General features: G+C 49.6%; 1 protein-coding gene across 1 annotated transcript; it reads right to left on the bottom strand.

The window, feature by feature from the left end:
- Positions 1-208: 208 nt before the first annotated feature.
- On the bottom strand, positions 209-22,759 carry PLA2G4D (phospholipase A2 group IVD). Its single transcript, XM_047863416.1, has 20 exons — positions 22,715-22,759; positions 18,315-18,387; positions 18,012-18,148; positions 17,290-17,421; positions 16,533-16,573; positions 16,147-16,189; positions 14,748-14,811; positions 14,222-14,349; positions 13,321-13,431; positions 13,156-13,193; positions 12,840-12,975; positions 12,384-12,520; positions 10,973-11,195; positions 4,883-5,000; positions 4,358-4,495; positions 4,019-4,126; positions 3,686-3,877; positions 3,229-3,395; positions 2,166-2,352; positions 209-1,063 (listed from the first exon to the last, which is right to left on the bottom strand). Exons 1-20 carry the CDS (start codon positions 22,757-22,759, stop codon positions 837-839), a joined length of 2,445 nt encoding a protein of 814 aa, XP_047719372.1. The 3' UTR covers positions 209-836.

Genomic DNA, 22,759 nt, shown 5'->3' with positions numbered 1-22,759 from the left:
CCAATGGCCATTAGGTGAAGTTGGGCCATCTACACAACGGAAATGCATTCAGCCTTGGAAAGGGGTGAAGCAGAGATACCTGCTACAATGTAGATCAATCTTGAACATATTAACGCTAAGTGAAAGAAACCAGACGCAAAAGATAGGATTCCATTTATATGAAATAGAATAAGCAAATCTGTAGAGACAGAAAGTAGATTAGTGGTTGCCTAGGGCTGGGGAGGGAGGGTTGACGTTGACAACTAAGGGATGAGGGGCTTCCTTCCGGGGAAGTGAAAATCTTCTCAAAATGATGACGGTGGAAGCCACACAAGGAAAAACCACAGAGTCATATGCTATAGATGGATGAATTATGTGGTATGTGGATTGTAGCTCACTAAAGTTGCTTACAAAGAGTATAAAAGGAGGATGAGAAAAAGGAGGAGGGGACGAAGAGGGGACTCTCAGGACATACTGTGATTCCTGATGCCCGGAGCCACCTCTCAGTCAGGCCATCCCTTGCCCTGCTTGTCCCCACTCCTAGTCTCAAGCCTCAAGCCTGTACCCCAAATCTGTTCTGCTCAGCATGAAAGTAATCACACATGCACTTCTGTCCGGTCGGACCAGCTATTCTACACTCTGGTCTGGTGAGGAGCTCACTTTCAGCTCCTCTCAAGCCAGCGATGAAAGTGAGGGAGAATTTGGGTTGTGAGACTGGCTGCCAAGGAAGCCCAGGCCTGGGACAGCCCAGAACTCCAGCCCAGTGAGGGCTGGAGGGCTGTGGCTGTAGCCAGCTGTGCTCGGGTTAAGCCCTCAGCCCCTGGAGGGTCTTCAGGGTGCCGGGTCCCTGAGCAGCCTCAATTCTGTGCTGTTGGAGGCCTGGCCCCCAGGGCCCGGTGTTTCACGGCCATCCTCAAGGCCTGCAGAATGGCATCCTGGCTGTTCCGTACATTGTAGTCACTAAGCTGCAGCAGGCGATCAAAATCTTCCTCCTTGTAGGTCATGTTGAATAGGGAATAGGGTGAGGCGGTCCCAGTGAGATCCACCTGGCCAGCTGGGAGCTCTGTGGGGCTGCGTAGGACACCTGTCCAGAGAGGGGAGGGGTTAGGAGTAGGACCCAGAGGCCTCCAGGGGTGGGCAGAATGAAGCCTTGCGACTGGGCACAGGGGGGCGCTGTTCCTCATTGAAGGGGCTCCTTGCTGTCCTCTGCCCTCTGTGTCCTTTGCCCAGAAATATAAATGTGGCTAGTATATAAACACACTATTTTGAGATCTGAAGGGTTTGCTGCTCCCCACACTTCCTCATAGCAATGCACTTCCACTATAAAGGGAAACTCACAGTATCTCTCTTTATCACCTTCAGGGGCAAGGTGGAAACAGTGGGACAACAAAGTCAGGTCAGTGAAAGATTCAGCCAAGAGTCTGAAAACCAAAGGGATTTTTGCTTTGTAAGAACCAGTCTTTGTTGAGAGAGAAAGAGAATTCCGCAACGTGGGCTGAGCCTGTTAAGGGTAGAGCTGGAAGGTTTGGAATTAGAATGGGAACCAGCAAGCCAGGAATAACGTACAAAGGCAGAAGTTAAGTTTTCCCACCAGAAGGAGTTAAAGGTCTGACCCATTGGCAGGAGGTGAGGATTGGAAGGCCTGTGATGAGGGTTTACATTTCAGGGGCCCCAGAGTGGAGTCCCAGCTTCCTGAGAAAAGACGGCAGGCTGGGCTGGGGTGGGAGGGCAGAAGCCAACTGAAATCTCAGGTAGTTTCAGGGGAATCTGAGAGCAAGGGGCCCGGGGCCTCTCTGTCCTGGCTGTCTAGCGGTCCAACAATGTGGGGCCTAAGCACAGGTGGAGATGGCTGCAGACGGGGGGACAACGCAGACCTCTGGTACAGGGATTCCCACACCCCACCACGGAACAGGACTGCTGAGGAGCCCAGGTGTAGCTAGGGAGGCCGGGGGAGGGGTGCCTGGGGTCATGACAGAGGACAGCATCACAGTGACTGTGCCAACAGAGAGCCCCTGTGAGGATGCGGCACCCACAACAGAAGTCAGCACACTGCCATGTCCAAAACTGGGTGGGACTAGCCTGAAAACCCCCTCCCTTTGCTGGCTACAGGAGTGCTGGGAAGGACACAGGCAGTGCCTCTGAGGGTCCAGGCTGCCAGGCTGTTAGGAAGGGAGGGGATGCCTTACCAGGGGCTGAGTGGTCCTTGAAGGAGGCATTGACCAGTGGGAAGTGCAGCAGGACAGGGGTATCAGGGTGAGTGGGGTCTGAGAAGAGGTGGCACTCTGTTGGCTGGTGTTGGTCCTGAGGGTTGGGGTCCACTCGAGGGAATGGCAATCCCCGGGCCCGGCAGTACAGCTCAGTCTGCTGCAGTGTCTGGTTGAGGAGAGGGGGGCCCAGAGAGAACCAGCTACTTCCTGGCCATCCCAGGTCAGTGCTCTTGAAAATGCTAGGATAGCTCTGGCCCAAACTGACTGCTCAGTGTCAAGACAACCTGGTTCTGACCTGGGTGGGGTCTAGTGCCTTGGAGGGAGGCGAAGGATTCCAGTGGTCTGCAATGTTGTTTGGTTAAAATCTTTAGGTGAGGTATAGACCTAGCACCCTTGCTCCCACTTGGGATTCAAATCTGGGTTATTCATGGGGCACCTGGGTGGCTCAGTCGGTTGAGTGTCCGACTTTGCCTCGGGTCATGATATCACGGCTCGTGAGTTCGAGCCCCACATCGGGCTCTGTGCTGACAGCTCAGAGCCTGGAGCCTGCTTCGGATTCTGTGTTTCCCTCTCTCTCTGCTCCCCCCCCTCCCCCACTCATGCTGTCTCTCTCTCTCTCTCAAGAATAAATAAAAACATTAAAAAAAATTTTTTTTTAATCTGGGTTATTCAAATCCCAGAGACTAGAGAGCCTCAGTAGGGGACCCACTTCTGTTCCTAGGTACCCCTCCCCAGGGTACCTGGGGGGATGGATGTGGACAGGCCAGGGTCTCCTCCCAGTTCTGTCTAGCTGTTCTTCTTGAGGTGGGTGTGGTGAGCTACTTCCCATCTGCCTGTCCTGGGAGCCCAGGGCCCCAGCACCTTCATAGCCCTTCCCAACCAAGGACCCTGGCAGGAGTCTGTGGGTTAGAGCCTGTCACCCTTCCTTCCCCTTGGGGACTCAGGAAGTCAGGGCCAGTGGCCCAGTGGCCCTTTGCTTGCCCCTGGAGCATGGCCTGGCTGACAAGAGTATCTGGGGTTCTCATGAGGTAACCAGAAGCACCTTAAAGGGTGAGGATAGGGAGTAGTCGAAGGAGAGTATGAGGTCCAGTCTGCGGCCTGGCCGGAACATGGAGGGACAGCTGGTGTTGAGGAAGTAGCCGCCATCTACCAGGCAGAGCTGTGGCTCCTGAGGCGTAAGCTGACCAGGGGTGGAGTCTAGCTCACAGTCTGATGGGGGAGGCAGTGATAGTCAGAGGCAGCCTCTCCACCACAGATCATCTACCTTTCATACTACATTTACCTCCATGTCCCCTTCTAACTTCAGGAATCACTCCCTGAAAGCACACACCACCCCAGCCCTTCCCAAGACCTTCGCAGGCCAACCCCAGAAGGGAATGCTATGACCCCCCCTCCCCCCAAGTCCTCCCCCCCCCCCCCCCCCCCCGGTCCTAGCCATGGTCCATTTCCACCTGGGAGCCTAAGCCTGTCACCTGGGGATACACGGCAGGGGCCCTTACCTGCCCAGGTGGAGAAGTCTCTCTGGCTATAGTAGTCCTGGTGCAGCTGGAGGCCCCGAAGGAAGTTGAGGCTATGCTGGTGGAGCGGCCTGCCTGTCAGGAAGCCCTTAAATGCCTTGGCCAGCATTGTTCCGGGTTGCAGCCAGGAGGCCTCCAGCCGTGAGGTGGTCCTCACGGAGGCAGGAGACTCCTCTGGGTTCAGAGAAAGACATTGGTCCAGTGAAAGGCCTGGAAATGCCTGGCCCTGCCTCCCCTCTGATAGTGCCCTCCCCCAAGCACCTGAAGAGGAAGTAGACTCATTTCAGGCTCCTCGCACTGTCCCCCCTTTCTCACCCAGGTTCTTAATTTTGTCCTTGACATGCTGCTTCCAGGTGTCATCAGAGCTGATGAGGTCATACCAAGCATCCAGCAAGTTCAGGGACAAAACGTTGCTCCAGATACCTGAAGGTCAAACCCCCACCGAAGTCACCCTCAAGACTCAGCACCCTGCCTCCCATCACCTGGAGGGTGGGGACGGAAGAGGGGAGTCAGGTGGGCTGCCCCTGCAATGGCTTTTCCGCACAGCCCAACTCCAGTTTCCCCCACCTCCAGTTTCCCGAGTATGGGAATCATGTCTGGGCAATGAGGCCTGGCCCAGGACTGGCTAGAATCTTCCGAGTGACCACCACTCACCTTCCAGAAAACAGATCCGGGACTCAGGGAGCTTCCTCATCAGCCGCCCCATGAAGAACTCAGAGCCAAAGAGATCAGAAGGGACAAAGGCTCCATACTTCAGGAACCCCACCTCATAGGGTGAAAACTCTACCCACTCTGTAGGAATAGGAGCAAGAGGCAGGAATGAGAGGAGAGTGGGTTGAGGAGAGCCCCAGCTCTGACAGGGGCCAAAGACACTGCCCCCCCCCCCCACACAGGCCTTAGCCTCCTCTCTGCCTGGCTGACTCCTGGGCTCACCATTCTTCCACCCAGCCCCTTGACCACATCCCCACTACCCCACAACCACGAGAGTGGGCTCTGCTCCCTGGCTCATTAGCCCATCAGAACCTCTTCCCTTCCAGAAGGCTGAGAAGGCTGAGCACTCTGTGTAGGAGTTTCCTGTTTGAATCCTCTGAAGGCCTGCTGGGTGCACAGGAGGTATGCACATACGTGTGTGTGTGTGTGTGTGTTGGAGGGTAGTGTGGACAGAACTAAAGACTGTACCCTTGAAGTCCAGGGTCTCCAGATGGTTCTCTTTGACATTGAGGCTCAAGTACAGGGGCAGAGGGTTCTGGCCCCGCTCTAGTGCAGCTCTCTGTTCCGACAGCTTCTGATCCATCACCTGGGGTGGGAGGCATGAGGGCTTAAGTGAGGTAGGGAGCATCCTGGAGGCACAGGCTGAGGGGGAGGAGGCAGCTCCCCGCTGGAATTTGGGTGGCATGGGTGGGTGCACCCATCCAGTTTACACTCCCACCCTCATATTCTGACCAGATTCAGGGTTACCATGGAGGACTATGGAGGTTGTGCACTGCACATGTCTCAAAAGAATGCCATTCACAAGGACTACCGTGTCAACAGCAATACCCTACCCCTGCTCCTATGATTCCGTTGACCCCATCCTTATGGGTTGAAGGGTGGAGTGGATGTGGATCCTGACACATGGACACAAAGGCACACACACACACACATTACTTTCCAAAAAGGACACAGGAATCCCCTTTCAGTACACGTTGTAAGCTCTGTCGGGGGATGGGCTGCCCCTTCTAGATTCACATGAATGCATTTCAAGTTTCAGCCCTTCCAAAATGCTTTCCGGTCTTCCTTGCCTCTCCCTCTTCACCCCTTCTTTCCTGCTTTGCACAGTTGAAGTTGGACCCCGTTGATTAGTCTTGCCTCTGTTTCCAATTTTCTCTTCAATAAAATTCCAAGTTCTGCCTTGATGGCAAGGACTGTGGCTCGCCTTATTGAGGAGCCTCTGCAGAGCCTCACGGAGTTCTAGGAGCACAGAAAGGTCTCCCTCTATCCCGGACCAAGGATGCAAATAGGGTTCATTTCCAGCATCAGCAAGGTTAATGGCGGTGGCTGGCTGGAGCCCCACCTGGGGAACGAGGCTTCCACAGGTCCTGGCTGCTTCTGCCACACACAGACACACCGTCCCTCTCTTAGGCCCTCTGAACTGGAAGGCACCGCACTCAGTAGCCAGACCTAGGGGTTTCCCCAACTGGCCTATCAGCCCTTATGATCTGATTTACTTCGAGAATGTGCTAAATTAAACATACGTATTACTGGGTTTCCTCCTGAGAATCAGCAAAAACCACTTAGGAATTTGCTTTTTCTTTGGTCTCGCCAGGTTATTCTGATGATCAGCAGATGTACGTCCCAGGATGCTAGCCCTACCTTTCCAGTGAGGAGACCCCTCCCACACGCCCAGTGTACCCCATCTTCCCCCTGCAGCCTCTGTCACTGATGCATCATCTTTTCTCCTAGTTGTGCACTAGTGCCCAATAGGACTTTAGTTCTAGGGAAACCACAGGAAGAATCCCCAAATATAGCTTAAGCCCCTGACACTATTTGTCATACGTACAAGTCAGTCCCTCAGGTGTGAAGTGTGTATGTAGTGAAGAGAGGGGGAGCTTGATCAATACCTGCAATTTCCCTTCTCAAAGGGTAATAATTCTCCAATTCTCTTCTTTTTATTTAGGCATCCTGTTTGTCTGCTCTTTTGTCTGGTACGATGAGGGAAAATGTGTCCTTTATTTACTCCAGATGAACCATTTCTGACCTGGGGGAGAGGGTCAGCACACTCCACCATCTCCTGAAATACCCAGCCTTCCTCTTCCTTTTTTTTTTTTTTTTTTTTTTTGAGAGAGAGAGAGAGGAACAGAGAGACTGGAAGAGAGAGAACAGAGCAAGAGGGGGAGAGAGAATCCCAAGCAGGCTCCACACCCAGCATGGAGCCCCATGCAGGACTCAATCTCACCATTGTCAGATTATGACCTGAGTGGAAATCGAGAGTAGGATGCTTAACTGACAGCCACCCAGGCGCCCCTCTTTTTCCTTTTAATAGCTCACCAGGAAGTAGTGGCAAGCCTCTGGATCTCCAGACCCCCAGTTTCCAAATTAGCATCCCCAACCCTTCAGAGCACCACTCTGATGACTCAGGAGTCTCCCTGAGGTGTGGAAGCTGAGTGCAGTGTTGGCCATGGGTTCATGTGGTCTAGGCACTGCATTGGGGTGGGGGGGTGGAGGGGGCGGTACTAAAGGCAAAGTCTTTCTGTCTAGAATTGAAGAAAAACACGTAAGACCTTCTTAACTCAGGAAAACATGAGAAAAACTGAGTTTCTTCCTGAGGAATGGTGAGTAGATTCTAAGCAGTTCAGTGCTCGCCAGCAAAAGATAAAAGAAAAATGTGTTTTGAGAAGCACTGATTATAACTGGTATATTTTCAAGCAGGTTTTTACAAAACCACGAAAATATTATAGAAGTGTGTAGACTAATAACGTCGTTCTGTGTAAAGTTCAGGTTATACTATTTCTCTAATAATACTTAATATTAATGCAACTGTGATTTGTTATGGAGTTCTATTTTCTGACATGTAAAATGACTTTTGGAGCCATGGATTGGTATAGCAGGGAGATAATAAATGCTTCTACCCAGAAACTTAAATTTGAAATACATACTACATTTTTCTGATTAAATAATTATTTTAAAAAGCATGCAATGGGGGCACCTGGGTGGCTCAGTTGGTTAAGTGTCCGGCTTCGGCTCAGGTCATGATCTCATGGTTTGTGAGTTTGAGCCCACATCAAACTCTCTGCTCTCAGCACAGAGCCCACCTCGGATCTTCTGTCTCCTTCTCTCTCTGCCTCTCTCCTGCTTGCACTCCCTCTCTCTCTCTCAAAAATACATAAACATTAAAAAGTTTTTAAAAAGCATACAATGAATGTTAGCTTTAAGAGATAAAGCATGATAACTAAGAAAAAAAGACCATTTGAATAGCTTTAATATTGAAATAAAAATTTTAAAACCACACCAGTGCTCATTTTTAAGGACACATTGTTTGTTCAACAATATCATAAGATTTTTTTCCTGTGAACCAAAAAAAAAAAAAAAAAACAAAACAACCAAAAACCCCAAAACCTTATTAAGTTTGTCTTTTAAAAAAAGACTATAAACCTTGTACATAAAACCATGCACGAAGTCATTACTGGAGAATCAAAGGGTAATTAAATAAAAGTGTTCTTTATAGCCTCAGATCAAACTGCATTTTATAGCACATCATAAATAAAGTTAAAAGAAGCTTCTCCCAACTCTATAGTAACTATACCTCCACCAGACGGGAAAGCCACTAATAAAACACTGTATCCTCACACCAGAACATGAACTTAAATAATAGACCTAAACAATACACAGGATATATTAATAAAATAAAAATATTTCAAGTAATTACATTGGTTTTATAAATTTAATGCCATTTCAATAAAAATTCCAAAAATTTTCCCATGAAACTTGACTGGCTGATTGCATTACACGTAAAGAAGAGCTAAGGCCCAAAAGGAGCCAAGACAATTCTGAGAAAAACCAAGGTGGCAGGTGGGGGTAAGTCAGCCCTGTCAAATACCGGCATGTACTACAAATGTGGAGTCACTAAGCCAGGGTAGTGTTGGCACAGGGAATCGGCCCCATTCGAATGGAAGAGAGCTCAGGAAGGGTCCCGTGAGTGTGTGAGAGCTGACAAGTGAGACAAGTAGCAATGCAGACTTGTAGAGAAAGAAGAATCAACAAGTGGCATTAGGAAAGTTTGCTATCCATATAGAAAAAAAAAAATGGATTCAAGTCCACATAATACTTGAAGACATATTCTGAGTAGATTAAAGTCCTAATTGTGGAAAACAAATCTTTAACACTTTAATAAGGGTATATAGGAAGAGATTTTATAACTTTAGGAGGGAGAAAGATTTCTCTAGCAAGACCCTAAAAGCACAAACCATAAAGAACATAATGAGACACTGGATTATATTAAAACTATGTGTCAAAATCTAATAGAACTGATAAAGGATTAATATCCAGAAATGGATAATAATATATTAATATTCATTATTATTTTAATTATTTTTAAATATTATATTTATTATTTTTATATTTAAATTATATTTAGATATTTTAATTATTATTTATTAATTATTAAATTTATTAAACATTTATTAAATATTAAATTATATATTTATATTTATATATTATATATTTTATATGTTCTATTCTATACTTAGATATTATAAATTAAATACTAAATTAAATATTTATTGATTATTAATATTAATTACTATTAATTAATAAATATATCAATATCAAGGAAATGGAAAGCTATAACAAAATTTTGTATAGCACCCATAAAATGATCAAAAAATTAAAATTTTAAAGAGCACGTAAGAAAAAGAAACCATGATACATTGATGGTAGGGGTGTGAATTAATGAAGCCTTTTTGGAGAACAATTTGGAGAACGATTTGGCAATAGGTAGGAAAGCAAACGATACATGTGCCCAATGGCCTGATAAGTCCACTGCTGGGTGTGTATCTTCAAGACTCAGAGAGTCTCTAACATTTGTGCACAAGGGGACTTGTACAAAACCATTTGTACAAGTAACATTATATTTTTCTTAAGGATGTATAATAAAAGGTGTATAATAAGATAAACAATAAAAGTAAAGTATGTTATGTACTTAGGTTTTGTATTATACAATACAATAACGTGTAAGACCGAAGATATGAGTGTGATGATAAAGCCAAATTCAGGATGGTGGTTCCCTCTGGGGTGGGAGGGAAATGGGACTGGGGAGTGAGCCACAGGGGGCTTCAACTCTTTCTGTAACATTATATTTCTGAGGCTCGTTGGCGAGATTGTGCATATTCATTACGTTATTCTTTCTGCTTTATGCATTTTCTTATCAGGATTTTTATATCTTGATAATCTGAAGATTATCATAATATTTAAATAAGAAATACTGATTTTTATAATAAATATTTTTAAACTAATAAATACAAAACAAGAATGGTTGGTAATTTCCAAATAGCATTGTGCTTGCCAGCAAGAATAACATTTAAAGAAAAATTCAAAGCAAAGCCATTTTTGGCACTCATTCATTTATAAAAAATCTTTCCTGGTCAAACTCCTGATTCCCAAAAATAAGAAAGACAAGAATCCTTTCTCTGCTAATATATTTGATAGTTTACTTTTAATTATGAATGCTGACGATAACCTTTCGTGTTTTAGTTGTTCCACATACTTTAAAAGAAACGTTTGCATAATTATATGTGGTAAAACAATAGTGGGAAAAAAATCACTGATTTCAATATCAGTTAATGTAAGATTTAACAGTTGACTTACTAAACTTTCCTTAAAGAAGCAATGTAAAGGGGTGCCTGGGTGGCTCAGTCAGTTGAGCGACTGACTTCAGCTCAGGTCATGATCTCACGGTTTGTGAGTTCGAGCCCCGTGTCAGGCTCTGTGCTGACAGCTCAGAGCCTGGAGCCTGCTTTGGATTCTGTGTCTCCCTCTCTCTCTGCCCTCCCCCGCTCATGCTCTCTCTCTCTCTCTGTCTCAGAAATAAACATTAAAAAAAATTTTTTTAGAAAGAAGCAATGTAAAAAAAAAATGTATACCCTCAGTTTTGTCTTAATGGTGTTACAATAACAGTAAAGAAATATAATACCTAATACTTAATGCTTACCCTATCCCAAAGCACTACAGAATGCTCACAACAATGCCTTGAGGTGAGAACTGTTCTCACTAAATCTCCCCTCTCTCTCATCCCCCTGAACAAATGAGAAAACTGAGGCACAGAGAGGTTAAGTAACTTGCATAAGAACATATAGCTAGTAAGAGGTACTGAGATTAAACCCAGGGAATCTGGCTCCAGAGTCTGTGCGTTTAACACTGCCATGAAGATATAGAAGAAGAATACATTCTATATTGCAATATTGATAAAATAAAAATTGCTCAAGCAATCTCTCTGACACCCAAACATAATATGAGACTTTCGTCTCACTGCCGAACTGACTTTGGCATTGACTGGTCCCTACGCTCTTGAGAGATCCATACATTTCTATTTTGTGGCAATGAACTGAAGAATAGCCTGATTCAAAAAGGCAGCATCCCAAAGTAGGGCAGACACTGAGACACTGTGGTTCCTACTTCCTCTAACCACAGATCCCCATCTCCCTCAACCTGTACGAAATGCACACACGACTAACTGCAAGGTTGCCCTGGTCCCGCAGGTGCACACATGCCCTACCTGGCAAGCAGGTGCCCTACCTGGCCATGCAGCATGGACTCCAGCACGAGAGCCCACAGGTCCACAAAGGTCTTGGGGTGGCCCTGCTTAGCCCGCAGCTCCAGCTCCCGGCAGTAGCTTGCTAGGCGCTCTGGGGAGAAGGCCTCCAGTTTGCTCTTGGCCAGGTGCTCTCTAGCACATTTGATGGGCCCTTCGAGGTCCCCCTGTGACCACTCCGGGTCCCCGTAGAGGTGGGCCATTGTCCTGGGAGAATAAAGGGACAATATGGAGGGAGACGGAGGTCCAGCTTGGGTCACTGCAACACCTCCCTCCCACTTCTCCCAACATGGCATTCCTGCAGCTAAGGCCCTGCCCATCTAGAGAATGTGTCTCAGGGCTTTCTCTCAGATCAGCGCTGTCCAATATAATGTGAGTCACATAAGTAATGTGAAATTTCCTAGTAAGTACATTTTGAAAAAGAGAAGGCTAGTAAAAATTAATTTTAATAATATGTTTTAATTCAATATATCTAAAATTTGTAATTTCAACATGTAATCAACATGAAAAATTGACATAAATTTATATTTTTCAAACTAAGTCTTCAAAATCCTTGTGTATTTTATAATGCATCTCAGTTTGGACTTGCCATATTTCACGTGGTTGCTATCTACAGGTGACTAGCAGCTACCACATTGTATGGAACAGATCTAGACCCTACACCCATCTTCATGGGCCTGTCCTCAAGCCCTTTAAGATGCTGCATGTCAACAGCTATCACCTAAACTCCTCAGAGTTTACTCTTCTTTTACTCCTTAAAGTCACATTTCAGTAAGACTCAAAGGAGTGAATCTCTAACAGTGAAAAGCCCCACCTCATCATAGGCAGAGTCAGATACAGGGAGGCAGTGGTGTCTTCAGGCAAGATAGTATCTCTCCATCTAAATTTCTTCATCTATGCGTTAGGGGCAGTAAGAGAAACTACCCTAGGGAGTGTTATAAGGATTTAATGAGGTAACAACAATTAAAGAGAAGAGAGCTACCAATTTGGAGTTCCTGGTACTTATCATACATGTTAAGTGTTTTACTTGGGCTGTCCCATTACAGTCCTATGAAGTATGTACTACTATTACCCCCACTTTGGAGATGAGTCAACTGAGAATCAGAGGAAATAAGTTGCCCAGGAAGTGGTGTTGCAGAGACTCAAACCCAGCTCCTTCTGAATCAGCTGCCTTATACCTCTTCGGTAGCATGGAATGATGTCCTACAATGCCTCTCCCATGGCAGGACCTCTGTAACATCTACTTCCTCCCTTTTGAGAAAGTCACTTTTGGCACCCGTCAGACCGGACTGCTCACACCCATGTGGCTTCCTCACAGAGAAGGTTCCCCTGGTGTCTATTCCACTCCCCTCTGGGACCTGATCATCTATGTCTTCCAGTCCCCAGGGCCCTCACCATGTAGAGCCTGAGATGCCACTGAAGTAGGTCACACAGTCCAGGAGGCCCAGCTTCTGTAGGGCCAACAGGTGGCCGTAGAGAGACGTCATGGCCCGGGCACCTCCTCCTGTGGCCATTATACCCACAACAGGGACCTGGACCACACACAAAAATAGGCTGGCTTAGCAAGGACTCTGGATGAAACTACTTCCTGGCTCCAGGGAAGGGACCTCATGGCCAGGGCCTGATTGGAGTCGGGATTAGAGCTAGTACCCAGCCCCTCCCCCAGGAAGTGACAGATCTCAGCCCCGGACAGATCCCCAAAGAGAGTGAGAACCCCAGAGCTTACCCCCTTCACCACCACCCCCTACCCCACTCCATGTCCACTCCCATGTCTGCTGACTAGAGTGTCTAGGGAGGGCATAGGAATCGGGTACTTCCTTAAGGTCATTCCAAGGTATTGCACCCCCAAACCTCATCCTCCTGTAGGTCTCTGTCCAGCTGCAAGACCTGCTTGAGAGCCTTGGCCACCACCTGCTTCCTCCTGCTCAGGAAAGCTTTCTCCTCTGCACACAGATCAAAGCCCAGGTGCATAGCCAGCTCCTTAGGGCTGGGCAGTAGAAGATCCAAGAGTTAGGGGACACCGCATAGCTCAGCCACTGGTTGGCCAAGCCCACAACAGATGCCAAATAACCTCCCTTCTCCCATCCCCAAAGGCCAGCCTTTGCACAGCTCTCCCCTGCCCCATGATCATCCCTCACTGTCTCCCACAGATATGAATGTCCCTTACCAGCCCTCAGTCTTGAGCTGCAGCCTCACTTCTGGGGCCTGAAATCAAAGCAAGAGACTGAACTAGGATGTCTTAGACCCTGGAGGGAAAGTGGGTAGACCCTGGGGGCCTGGGCTCCCCATCTTTATTCTCACTGGCACTTCCCATCCAGTTGAAGCCACTTACGTTCGTAGCAGGAACGTTAATGGTCACCTCCTTTCCCATGGCCAAGGACCTTAGAGGCACAGTGAGGTGTTCAGCTGACTTGTCTGAAGTCCAGGCATTCCTTTCCAACCTCTGGAGGGAAATATTCATTCATTCAGCCAATCCTTACTGAGTGTCTAGAGAGTGATCCCGACACAGTCCCTCTCTGATAATATGAAAATAATCACAATATTTATAATTATTATAATTATGGTAATTACAATTACCAATTATAAAAATTCCTGCTAATATTTATGGTTCTAACTGAATTATGGTATGAATTTATAATGAATTAGGTAATGAACAGATGTTAGTAAGTGTTGTAAAGGAAAAAAAATGTTGTAAAGGAAATAAGCAGTGTGATATGATACAATAACCAAAGGTGGGGTGTGTGGGGTCTATTTAAGATGGGGAGTCAAGGAAGTCCTCTCTGAAGAGGTGCTATTTGAGCTGAGATCTAAAAGGAGAAAGAGGAAGTAGAGGATCAGACAGCCTTGAAAGGAGACAGAGGTAGAAGAGAGAAAGCACTTGGCATGTTAGAAAAGCAAGAAGAGACAAGTATGGCTAGAGCATCATAAAGAGGGGGAGCGTGGACCAAGATGAGGCAACAGAGGTGGGGCAAGGGCCAGGCCTTGTGGGCACAGATATGGGATTTTAATCTAAAAGCATCATTGCAGGAGCCATTGAAAAGTTCAGACAGTCTGACGAGGCATAACAGCCCCCATGCCCACTTGAGGCTCCTGGTGATTCCCTGTCTTGCCAAGGGCTTAGTGTCTAACTGGGGGAGGCTGGCAAGGCCACAGGAGCCTGGTGTTGGCCTGAGAGGGGCTCACAACAGCTGGAGCTGGCCCAAGGCTGGGAGAGCTCCAAAGCAAAGACCTACCTTCACATGCCCACTCAGTTCTGCCTCTTGGGCTGCCATGTAATGGAAGCGGAAGGATGCTGTGCCTAGTGCAGAGGTCTGTGTGTCTTCATATGAGCCCTTCAGCACCAACTCCAGCTCATCCTGATCTAGGGAGAAAATGGGCAGATTAGCACGAGTGGAACAAGAGCCAGGAATCCCGGCAGGGACCCAGGGAAATCGGCAGTGCTGCTTGAACTTGGCCAAGGCCTGGGAGCCCGGGCCGGTAGCAGGATTCTGGAAAGAGCCCTCCCCAGTCTTCTGGGCCCCACAACCCCCATGGGACTCCTACCTCCTGCTACATAGCCTCCTCCAGGTCAGGGGACCCTCCTGCCCAGAGGAGACTTGTTGCCCTTGTCCAGTGCAGGCAAGAAGAAAGAGGCAAGCTCTGCTCGGCTGCTCACCTCCCACTCTGTACAGGTTTCCAGTCACCCCATCTAGCAGAGACCAGACCTGGTTCTGAGCCACCCTCAGGCAGAAGCCAGACCTGGTTCTGAGCAGGCCTCACCTGTGACCGTGGCTGTGCTCCCAATGCTGACCAGATGGACATCCAGGCATGACAGTTCTCGGGCCTGGGGTAGACCACATCATGGGCAGGGGGCTCTGGAGGGAAAGCTGAGGTCTCCTTGGCTTTGCTCTCAGAACCCCTCTGTCCCAAATCCACCACACGCAGAACAGGAAGTGAGGGCCAGAGTGGGACTGGAGGCAGAACCCCTGACTCGAGACACCTCTAATCTGCTGCAACTGCCAAGTCAGGTGTTCTGGAGCAGCCAGGAGAGTCCAATCTCCACCCTGCACACCCCACCCCCCAGCTTTCCTAGATTTGCCAAACATCGGGGATCCTTGAAGGCCACCCAAGCCTCAGACACCGTTCTTTCTTCTCTGTGTTTCTCTGGACTCAATCTGGAGAGTGTGTTCTACCATAACTGCCCCCAAACAGTAGCGTGCAAACCACTGGTCTATGATTGGAGAAGCCTTTACAATGTTAACAATGAAGGTACCCCCAGCCTGTCCTCCTGTTGACCTGCTGGCCAAATGAGCCTGTAATGCCTTTCATTCTCTGTAATGCCTGTCAGCTGACACCCACAGTCCACCCGGCTCTTGTTACCGATGCTCTCCTGTAGACCTGCTGACTTTATCAACCCACCACTGGTCTCCATCACTCAGATAAAAAGCAGCTGCCTAGGTATGATGATTTTAACGTGCATTTGTAAAAGTGATACTAGCCCATCAAACAGGCACTTGCACAACCCTGAGGGTAAATGCTTTCTTCAGTTTGGGACTCTATGTGCCTTACCTCACCTTAGGCCCAGCCCTGCTCCCAGGTCATGGCTGTGTTGCTCACCTGTGAGCTTTGAGTAGAAAGTGCATTGGTTACCACTGCAGCTTTGTGAGCTTGCTCTGTTTTAGAAGAGCTGACCAGGACTGTCCAGTGTCTCAAGGAGGAGCTGACTGACCCCCTGACGCTATCCCAGAGCCCCCAGATTGGAAGCAACCACACTGGAAACTCCCTCTGAGCCTCTGCTACTTCAGTACTAACACCCCAGCCCGGCCTGGCCTTCATGACTCGCTCACCACCTTCCAAGGCTGAGAACTTAAGTCCATCATAGGTGACAACACTGTCAGGAACACCTAAAATTCCCCCAACACTCCCTCAGCCATCCAGCCTTGGGATACAACCTCCTCTCAGCAGAGCCTCAAACTCTCTCTCTCCATATTCCCTGAAGGCCCTGACCCCTCCAAGCCCCAGCCCCTGATCACAGCCCCGGTAACCACCTAGCTGGGAGGCCAGGGGTGGTAGTACCACAAGCCTCTGTCCCTGCCTGTCCCTTCTGCACCTCCTACCTCAGTTTCAGCTCTGGGGCCCCTCCCTCAGATGCCCTTACAAGCCTGAGGAGAGTGGTTACCACAAGGACGTTGTTGGTGATGAGGTTTTCTGGGCGTTCTGACCTGGAAAAATCAAGACATCAGGAGCTCAGCCTGGCAAAGGTGAATACTCCCTGCACTGGGCTGTCCCCTCACAGGCCAGCCTCCAGCCTCCCTGGGGCCTCCCCAGGGAGATGCTGAGGGACCCTAAGTCCTGGGTACCATTCATGAGGGGGGTGCTTCTGAAAAGTGCAAGGTGAGGAAAGAGAGGGACAGTGGGGCCAAGGAAGCAGTGACTTTCCTCTAAGACCCCCCACCCAGACTGGCAGGGGTGGGGACTGAGGGATGGAGAATCTGGGTCAAAAACATTTCCCTAAATAAATTCTGGGTCCTGAGACACTCCCCAGACTGTGTGATTGTTGCTCACGTTTTTTCCATCAGGAACTCCACGTCCAGCTCCTCCTGTCCCTGAAATCAAAGATAAACAAGTCATCAACATTTACACATTATCTTTGGAGTTGACACAGTTCTTTGACAATGCACTGTCTCATCTCGAACAGTGTCTCAGGGATGCACAGTATAACAATTCTTCCCACTTTACAGATGAGGAAATTGAGGCTTAGGGAAAGATGGTCTACCTGCCCAAGTTACCTACAGCTGATAAGTCTGCAGAGAGCAGGTCTCTCTTCTTGGCAGGGCTGAAGAGAGGGATGAGCACAATCCTCAAGAGGCTTAAGGACACCCAGGGCCTGTCTCCTGTTCCTCTTGTGGGGACCTGACCCCAGAACCCTGCCTTCCCACTCCTTACCTGCTGGAGAAAGAGCAGAGGCCTTCATAAAGCAGGCCTTGGGTACCACGGGAGATCAGAGGCAGTGAGCAGGAGTGATGGATCCCACAACTGCCCAAAGAGTTAGTTACACTGAGCTGTGTTTTGATGGACATTAGGAAGTTGTTCACCACTGAAACCTTCCTCCCATAGATGACTAAAATCCCTCCACGGAGTGATTCAGTCTGTAACACTCTAGTTAAGCCTTTTCCTTTCCTATTAATGTGTCAATCTCTGGGTGGGGTTGCCATCTTTCCAGAACGAATTCAACCCAGCAGCATCCCAATAGATAGGCAAAACTGTAACTTCCTCAGCCTGGAGCTGAGAAAGGTGGGGCCCAAGGGGATCCCCCACCCACCTGGGGACGCAGGGAGAAGGTCTTCTGGAGCAGCTGGCCAGGGAGGACTTCTGAGACGTCATAGAGAATCTTGAAGTAGGCATCATCCTCCGTGACTGGGTCCTCATCATAGACGTTTAGCTCCAGAATATTCTAGGGACCCGATAACAGCAACTTGACACATTATTTACTCATTACTGTACTTCACACCTGTTGAAACTTTACTTGATGTCCAGGGTCAGGAAAGATTTTTATCCCTCCATACTTTGTACTTCAAAATAAAAAGGATAGTAAAACTTCAAAGCAGTAAAAGGAAATCCAGCAAAGTTCCTAATCTCCCCCACCCTTTAATTGTTTTTTATAAAAAATAAAATCCTTTCAGTGTTTCCTCACCTCCAACCTCCCCCCAACCCTGCTGCCCCCACCGCCACCCCAGCTTGCTGGTCCCCCAGGGCACCATATGTACCAGGAGCTTCCATGCATTTATCTCATTTAACCTCACAACAACCCCATCAGGAAGGGATTCTTCCTGTCTCCCTTCCACACATGGCCTTAGAGAGGACCAGCAACTTGCCAGAGGTCAGACTCACAGCCAGCTGCTGGGTCACACATTCTCTCCCACACAGCCGTATCCAGGCTGGGAACAAGGACACCTCCCCAGTGTCTCTGACTGAGCCCTGGAGGGAAATGTGTTCCAAAAGAAGGATATAGCCTGTCCTTAGGAGGGTGGCCCTGGCCTTTACCTTGACCCGACTCTGGATCAGGAAACTGAAGGTCTCATTCCATACAGGATGGCTGGAGTTGGTGATTGTTTTGGTTTTAAACTTTGTCCCAGGTGCAGTGGGCAGCTGTAGGGTCACGTAGGGGTCTGCCTCACTCACTGCCAACATCAAGAGAACAGTGTCAGAGAGAATTCCTTACACTCCTCTCCAGGGGACTCACCAAGTTCCTGCCACAACCAGCCCAGCCCCCAGGTTCTCGCCTGGGCCTTTCCCATAGGGTCTGGTCATCTCTGCACCCCTGGAGCCCAGGAAACCATTACTCACACAGGTCAGCCCAGCCCAGGTTCCTGGCCTCCAGGACCTTCACAGTAAGCCGCCAGCAAGCAGAGGCCTCCACCTGGAGAGAAATAACAGACTATTCAGTCCTTCCAGCCCAAACTCGAGCCCACCAGTCTGTGCTGAGGTTTCTCCTAAGATGCTTCATGATGCTGCATGGCATTCTGTGGCCAAATAGCCTGTGCCCACCACTGTCCTCGGGGCTGTGGTTCCAGGCTGTAGCAGTCAAGGCATGGCAGGCCACCCAGGGGGTGGGATTTGTGGGATCCCCTCCCCTTCAGGGACAGGATTGCACAGTGCGGTGGTGAAAGCAGGGAAATGAGGGCCAAGGAATGGCCACCACACTGGACATGCCAGTTTGGGGTTGCCCCCCACCCGGGGCCCCCAGAGAGGGCAGCCCTGTGGTGAAGCATGTGAGTCTGCTGTTCAGCACCCCTCAACCCTCTGGACAGGACATGGGACTCGACACCAGGGAGGCTGGGCCCTGGGAAGCCCAGTCATCTGTGACAGCCATGGGCACTCACCCTCTCTTGAGTGTGAAATAGGAAACTCCAAGAGCATCAGGCCATTACCGTGAGCAAGAGGCCATTGTGAACTAAGGCACTGGGGAGGCCACATTAGCCCACAGACAAAAAGCCCAGTGAGGAGGAAGAAGGAACTGAGTGGGCACAAGTGCACAGGGGCAAAAGGAGCAGAGGTGGTGAAGGACAAGCAGTAGGCAAGTAGGATGCACCAAGTCCTGCTGGGGACAGGGCACCCGGGGGCTATCCTCACATCCCTACTGCTGAGGGCCTTACCACTGCCTAGATCCCGGGTGCCTAGGGTTTCTGTTCTTCTTGAGGCCTGGCTATGGAGCTGCTACTGGGCACCCTGCACAAGGTTCTTAACAGCAAGTCCCTGCGGGCTGAGGTAGAGGTGACACTGTGCTTGCATGATAGACATTTGGCCTCATGTGGTGGGGAGATAGTGCTGCGATGACACCAAGGAGCTTTCTTGCTTTGTGCCCTCCCACCATCAGTCCCTTCTGTGCCCGTGATCCAGAAGTCTCCTGCCAGGGCCCATCTCAGCTCTGCACAGACGCTGCCTGCTGGGGGCTGCCTCAGTGTCCACAGACCAGCTCTCTATTCCCACAGAGAAACTTAAAGGACAATGGGCCACAGCAGGGTCACTCAGGACCAGTGCCCTGTGGGTCCCCACATCACTGTCCTGCGCCTTCATGCTGAGTATCTTTGTCATTCCTGTCAGCTTTCTGGCAGAGCATACGTGATACCCACCCCCCCCCCCGACCCCGAACCCCCTATAAGGCCTACTTGTTTCTCCCTTCTTGGGGCTTAACTCCAGTGACACTAGCAACACTTTGACCCTACACGCCTTAAGCCAGAGCTTATAAGTGGTAGACATTTCATGGCTTTTTAGACACCTGGTTCCATGTCCTCCCTGCACCCAGATTCTATCACTGCCTGGACAGAGGAAGTGCTGGCTGGGGTCCTGGGGCCCAGAAGGGAGCTGTGCTTCCATGCCCCACTCCAGGACAGGGCAAGGACAGAGGCAGCCCCTGCTCCCCCTCATTCTCGAGGCCACAGCCTGTGGGCTGCTCTAGAGCCACATGGGGCTTCTAAGTGTCCCCAGTTGCTCCTTTCCAGCCAGTCACCGTGCCCAATTTGAGCATTGTTGCCCATTTCTCTCTCTGGTCACCAAAAGCCTCTCAATCGCAGAAAGCCCACTGTTCCCTGGCGGGATATTTTTCCAGGGTGAAACCCTATTTCTTGTCACACCTAAAACCGTCAATGTTACAGAGCACCAGAGGATGGGCTGTGTCAGTAATTACAGTGACTAGTTACTACTGAGGGAGGTGGAGTGGGGTGGTCAAGGCAGGCTCCCAGCCACGATAGCTGGATCTAAACCCTGGTCCTCTGCTTACTTGCTGTGTGACCCTGGACAAGTCACTAAACCTCCCAGTGCCTCCAATTCCTCATATGTAGTGGAATTAGTAGAGGCTAAATGTGTTAACACCTGTAGAATGCTTAGCAAAAAAGTAAAGTTTCTAGATAATTGCTCTTATTACTGTTTATTAAGTGCTTGTCATATTTCTAGGTGCTGTACTAAGCATGTTATGTATTCCAACTTGATTTATCCTCCTGACAACCTCCTAAGATAGTACAAGATAGTATTCTGCTTCCCTCCCATTTTACAGATGAGAGAACTGAGGCTCAGAAAGGTCAACTTGCCATAGGTCACAGAGTTAGTAGGTGACATAGTCAGGATTCAAACCCAGATCTTTAAGGCCAGAGCTCATATCTCCTGTGCTGTTCTACCTTCCCAGGACTTTGCTTCTTTGTAAAAGCATGCAACTTTCCCCCACTGCCCTGTGGATATATAGACAGCAGAATTTCATAGATTTGTTTTAGACCAATATGAATATTGAACTAACTAATAGGATTCTCCTGAGGGCACTGCGGCTTCCCCTTCCCTTTTGAAATGTCCTCCCATCTGAAATCATCCCATCAATCCTTAATTGATGACTGACCCTGGATGCTTATGGAGAGCTTCTCCAGCAAGGACCCCCAGCCCAGCTTCCCGGAAGATCCTGGGAGTACCTCCCTGCTGAGAGTGTCAGCCACTGTTTCTCCCAGGGCCTCCTCCAGCCTCCTCCCTATGGAGAGACTCAGTGCTGACCCTGGCTCAAGACAGGAGATATGACCCAAGGAAGTTTAAGGGGCCTAGAGTCCCCATATAGGGGTCTGGAGTATCTGTGACCATGGGGTCTTCATCAGGAGGAGAAAAATGAGCAGGCTGCCTTTCCCCCTGTTGGAACCCAGGGAGCTGTGTGGTAGAGGAGGTTGGAGAGAGGGAGGTTGGAAACTTCAGGAACAGCCTCAGGCCCCATGTCTCCTGAGTCATGCTGAGCTGATGCTCCCAGATCTCACAGCAGGCACGTTCCAGAGCAAGTCCTGGATGCTTCGCCTGTCCTGCCAGCTCAGCTCCTGCTGCCAGGGCAGGCTCCAGTTCCCTCTTCCAGCAGGAAAGACGCTGGGTGAGGCCACTACTGAGGCTGCCCCAGGAGCCGACTTGAAGGCTGAGGGTAAAGGGTCTGGTCTTGGGGACTCAGTCAGTCCCAACAACATCAGCTGCAGGAAAGGTGTTTTCCAGGCATGTGGGCCGACTCAAGCTCCCAGAGCCACTGCACCTTGAGCTTCAGTTTTGCCCCTGGGCTGGGCCTAGAGCAGGCAGAGGGTAGCAGGAAAAGATGCCCGGCCTTCCCCAGGGAGATGAGGATGAAGACAGATACTTCAGAAACTTCCACAGCTGTAGGCTGTAGGCTCAGGGGCTCAGGCTCCTGACGGGAGGAGCAGATTGAGCCCGGGCTGTCCAAACCCTCCACCACCAGCTCCTGCAGCCTTGGGTTCTTCCCAGCACCCCATCAAGGTGTTTTCACTAATGTGCACCTTGGAGGGTGTGGTCTTCTAGACCTCAGGTTGACACGGGCTGGGGCAGTGGGTGTCATCCTTCAATGGAGGGGTGTCTCTCTATCCTTCCCCAGATTGCCTGGTCCCTGGCCTGAGTCAGGCAAGTCTTCTGCAGAAACACCAGTCTGGAACTGCTGGACTGGATCTGACTCAGGCCTGGTCTCAGGGTCAAGGTTCCAGAGGCCTGGCAACATCTGAAGAATGAGGCAAATGCCTCAGGACAGTGTGCTTAGCACACTTAGCCCCTGTCATGGCCACTGCCTGGGGCACCAGGGGAGACCTGAGGAGCCAGTCCCTCTGGCCTTGGTCCACAGCAGAGGAAGACAAATCTGGGCTAAGGGGAAGCACATGGAAGGAGTGGGGCTAGTCGTTTATAGACCTCTTGGGCCTGGTTGCAGCCTCATCTCTTGGGCCCAGGAAGTAACTGGCAGCGGGTGGGGAGTTGGCCTGGCAGACCTCCTGAGACACACAGGGTGGTCCCTTGGCCCCAACCATTTCCAAGAAGTTCACTACCTGCAGTGGTGAACTATGGGCCTGGTGGGGTATCCTTTGGTGACACGTAGCCACTGTGTTCTCTGATGCAGCCTGTGAGCTTTTGTGGGAAGGAGGGTAAGAGCCTCTAAGGGGTCTACTGGCTGATCACTCACAGTGGAGAGGGAAGGGTCTGGTCTCCCAGGCCTTCTACTTTTATGAGAGCTGATCATCTATCCACCCCACCCACTCCCCATCCCCAAACACAGAATCCCTTACCTTCTACTTCCCACCCTTGGCCTCTGCCTAGTCTGAGACCCCAGCTCTGGGACCCAGGCCTTTACCAGAGGTCAGAATTACCCCGGTGTTAGCTATGTCAGGTTTCTCAGAATGCACCCTGGCCCCAGGCCCTGCCCTGAGCGATGCCCAAGGGCTTGGCAACACTGTTACCTGGTGAGGATGGCCAGGTGGTCCCCTAGTTGTCAGTCTTTCCAT

This window comes from Prionailurus viverrinus, chromosome B3 (assembly GCF_022837055.1).
Source record: "Prionailurus viverrinus isolate Anna chromosome B3, UM_Priviv_1.0, whole genome shotgun sequence".
Lineage (NCBI taxonomy): Eukaryota > Metazoa > Chordata > Mammalia > Carnivora > Felidae > Prionailurus > Prionailurus viverrinus.
Note: the sequence above shows the minus strand (reverse complement) of the source record. Positions and strands in the feature narration are given on the sequence as shown.

Bases quoted from the DNA above. Each gene is read 5' to 3' on its own strand.
- PLA2G4D (XM_047863416.1), bottom strand. From the start codon at position 22,759: ATGGAAAGACTGACAACTAGGGGACCACCTGGCCATCCTCACCAG. The intron at 17,422-18,011 runs GTAAAGGCCAGG...TCGGGTCCCTAG, and splicing joins TGATCCAGAGTCGGGTCAAG to AATATTCTGGAGCTAAACGT. The intron at 14,812-16,146 runs GTAACCACTCTC...GGTCTACCCCAG, and splicing joins TCACCAACAACGTCCTTGTG to GCCCGAGAACTGTCATGCCT.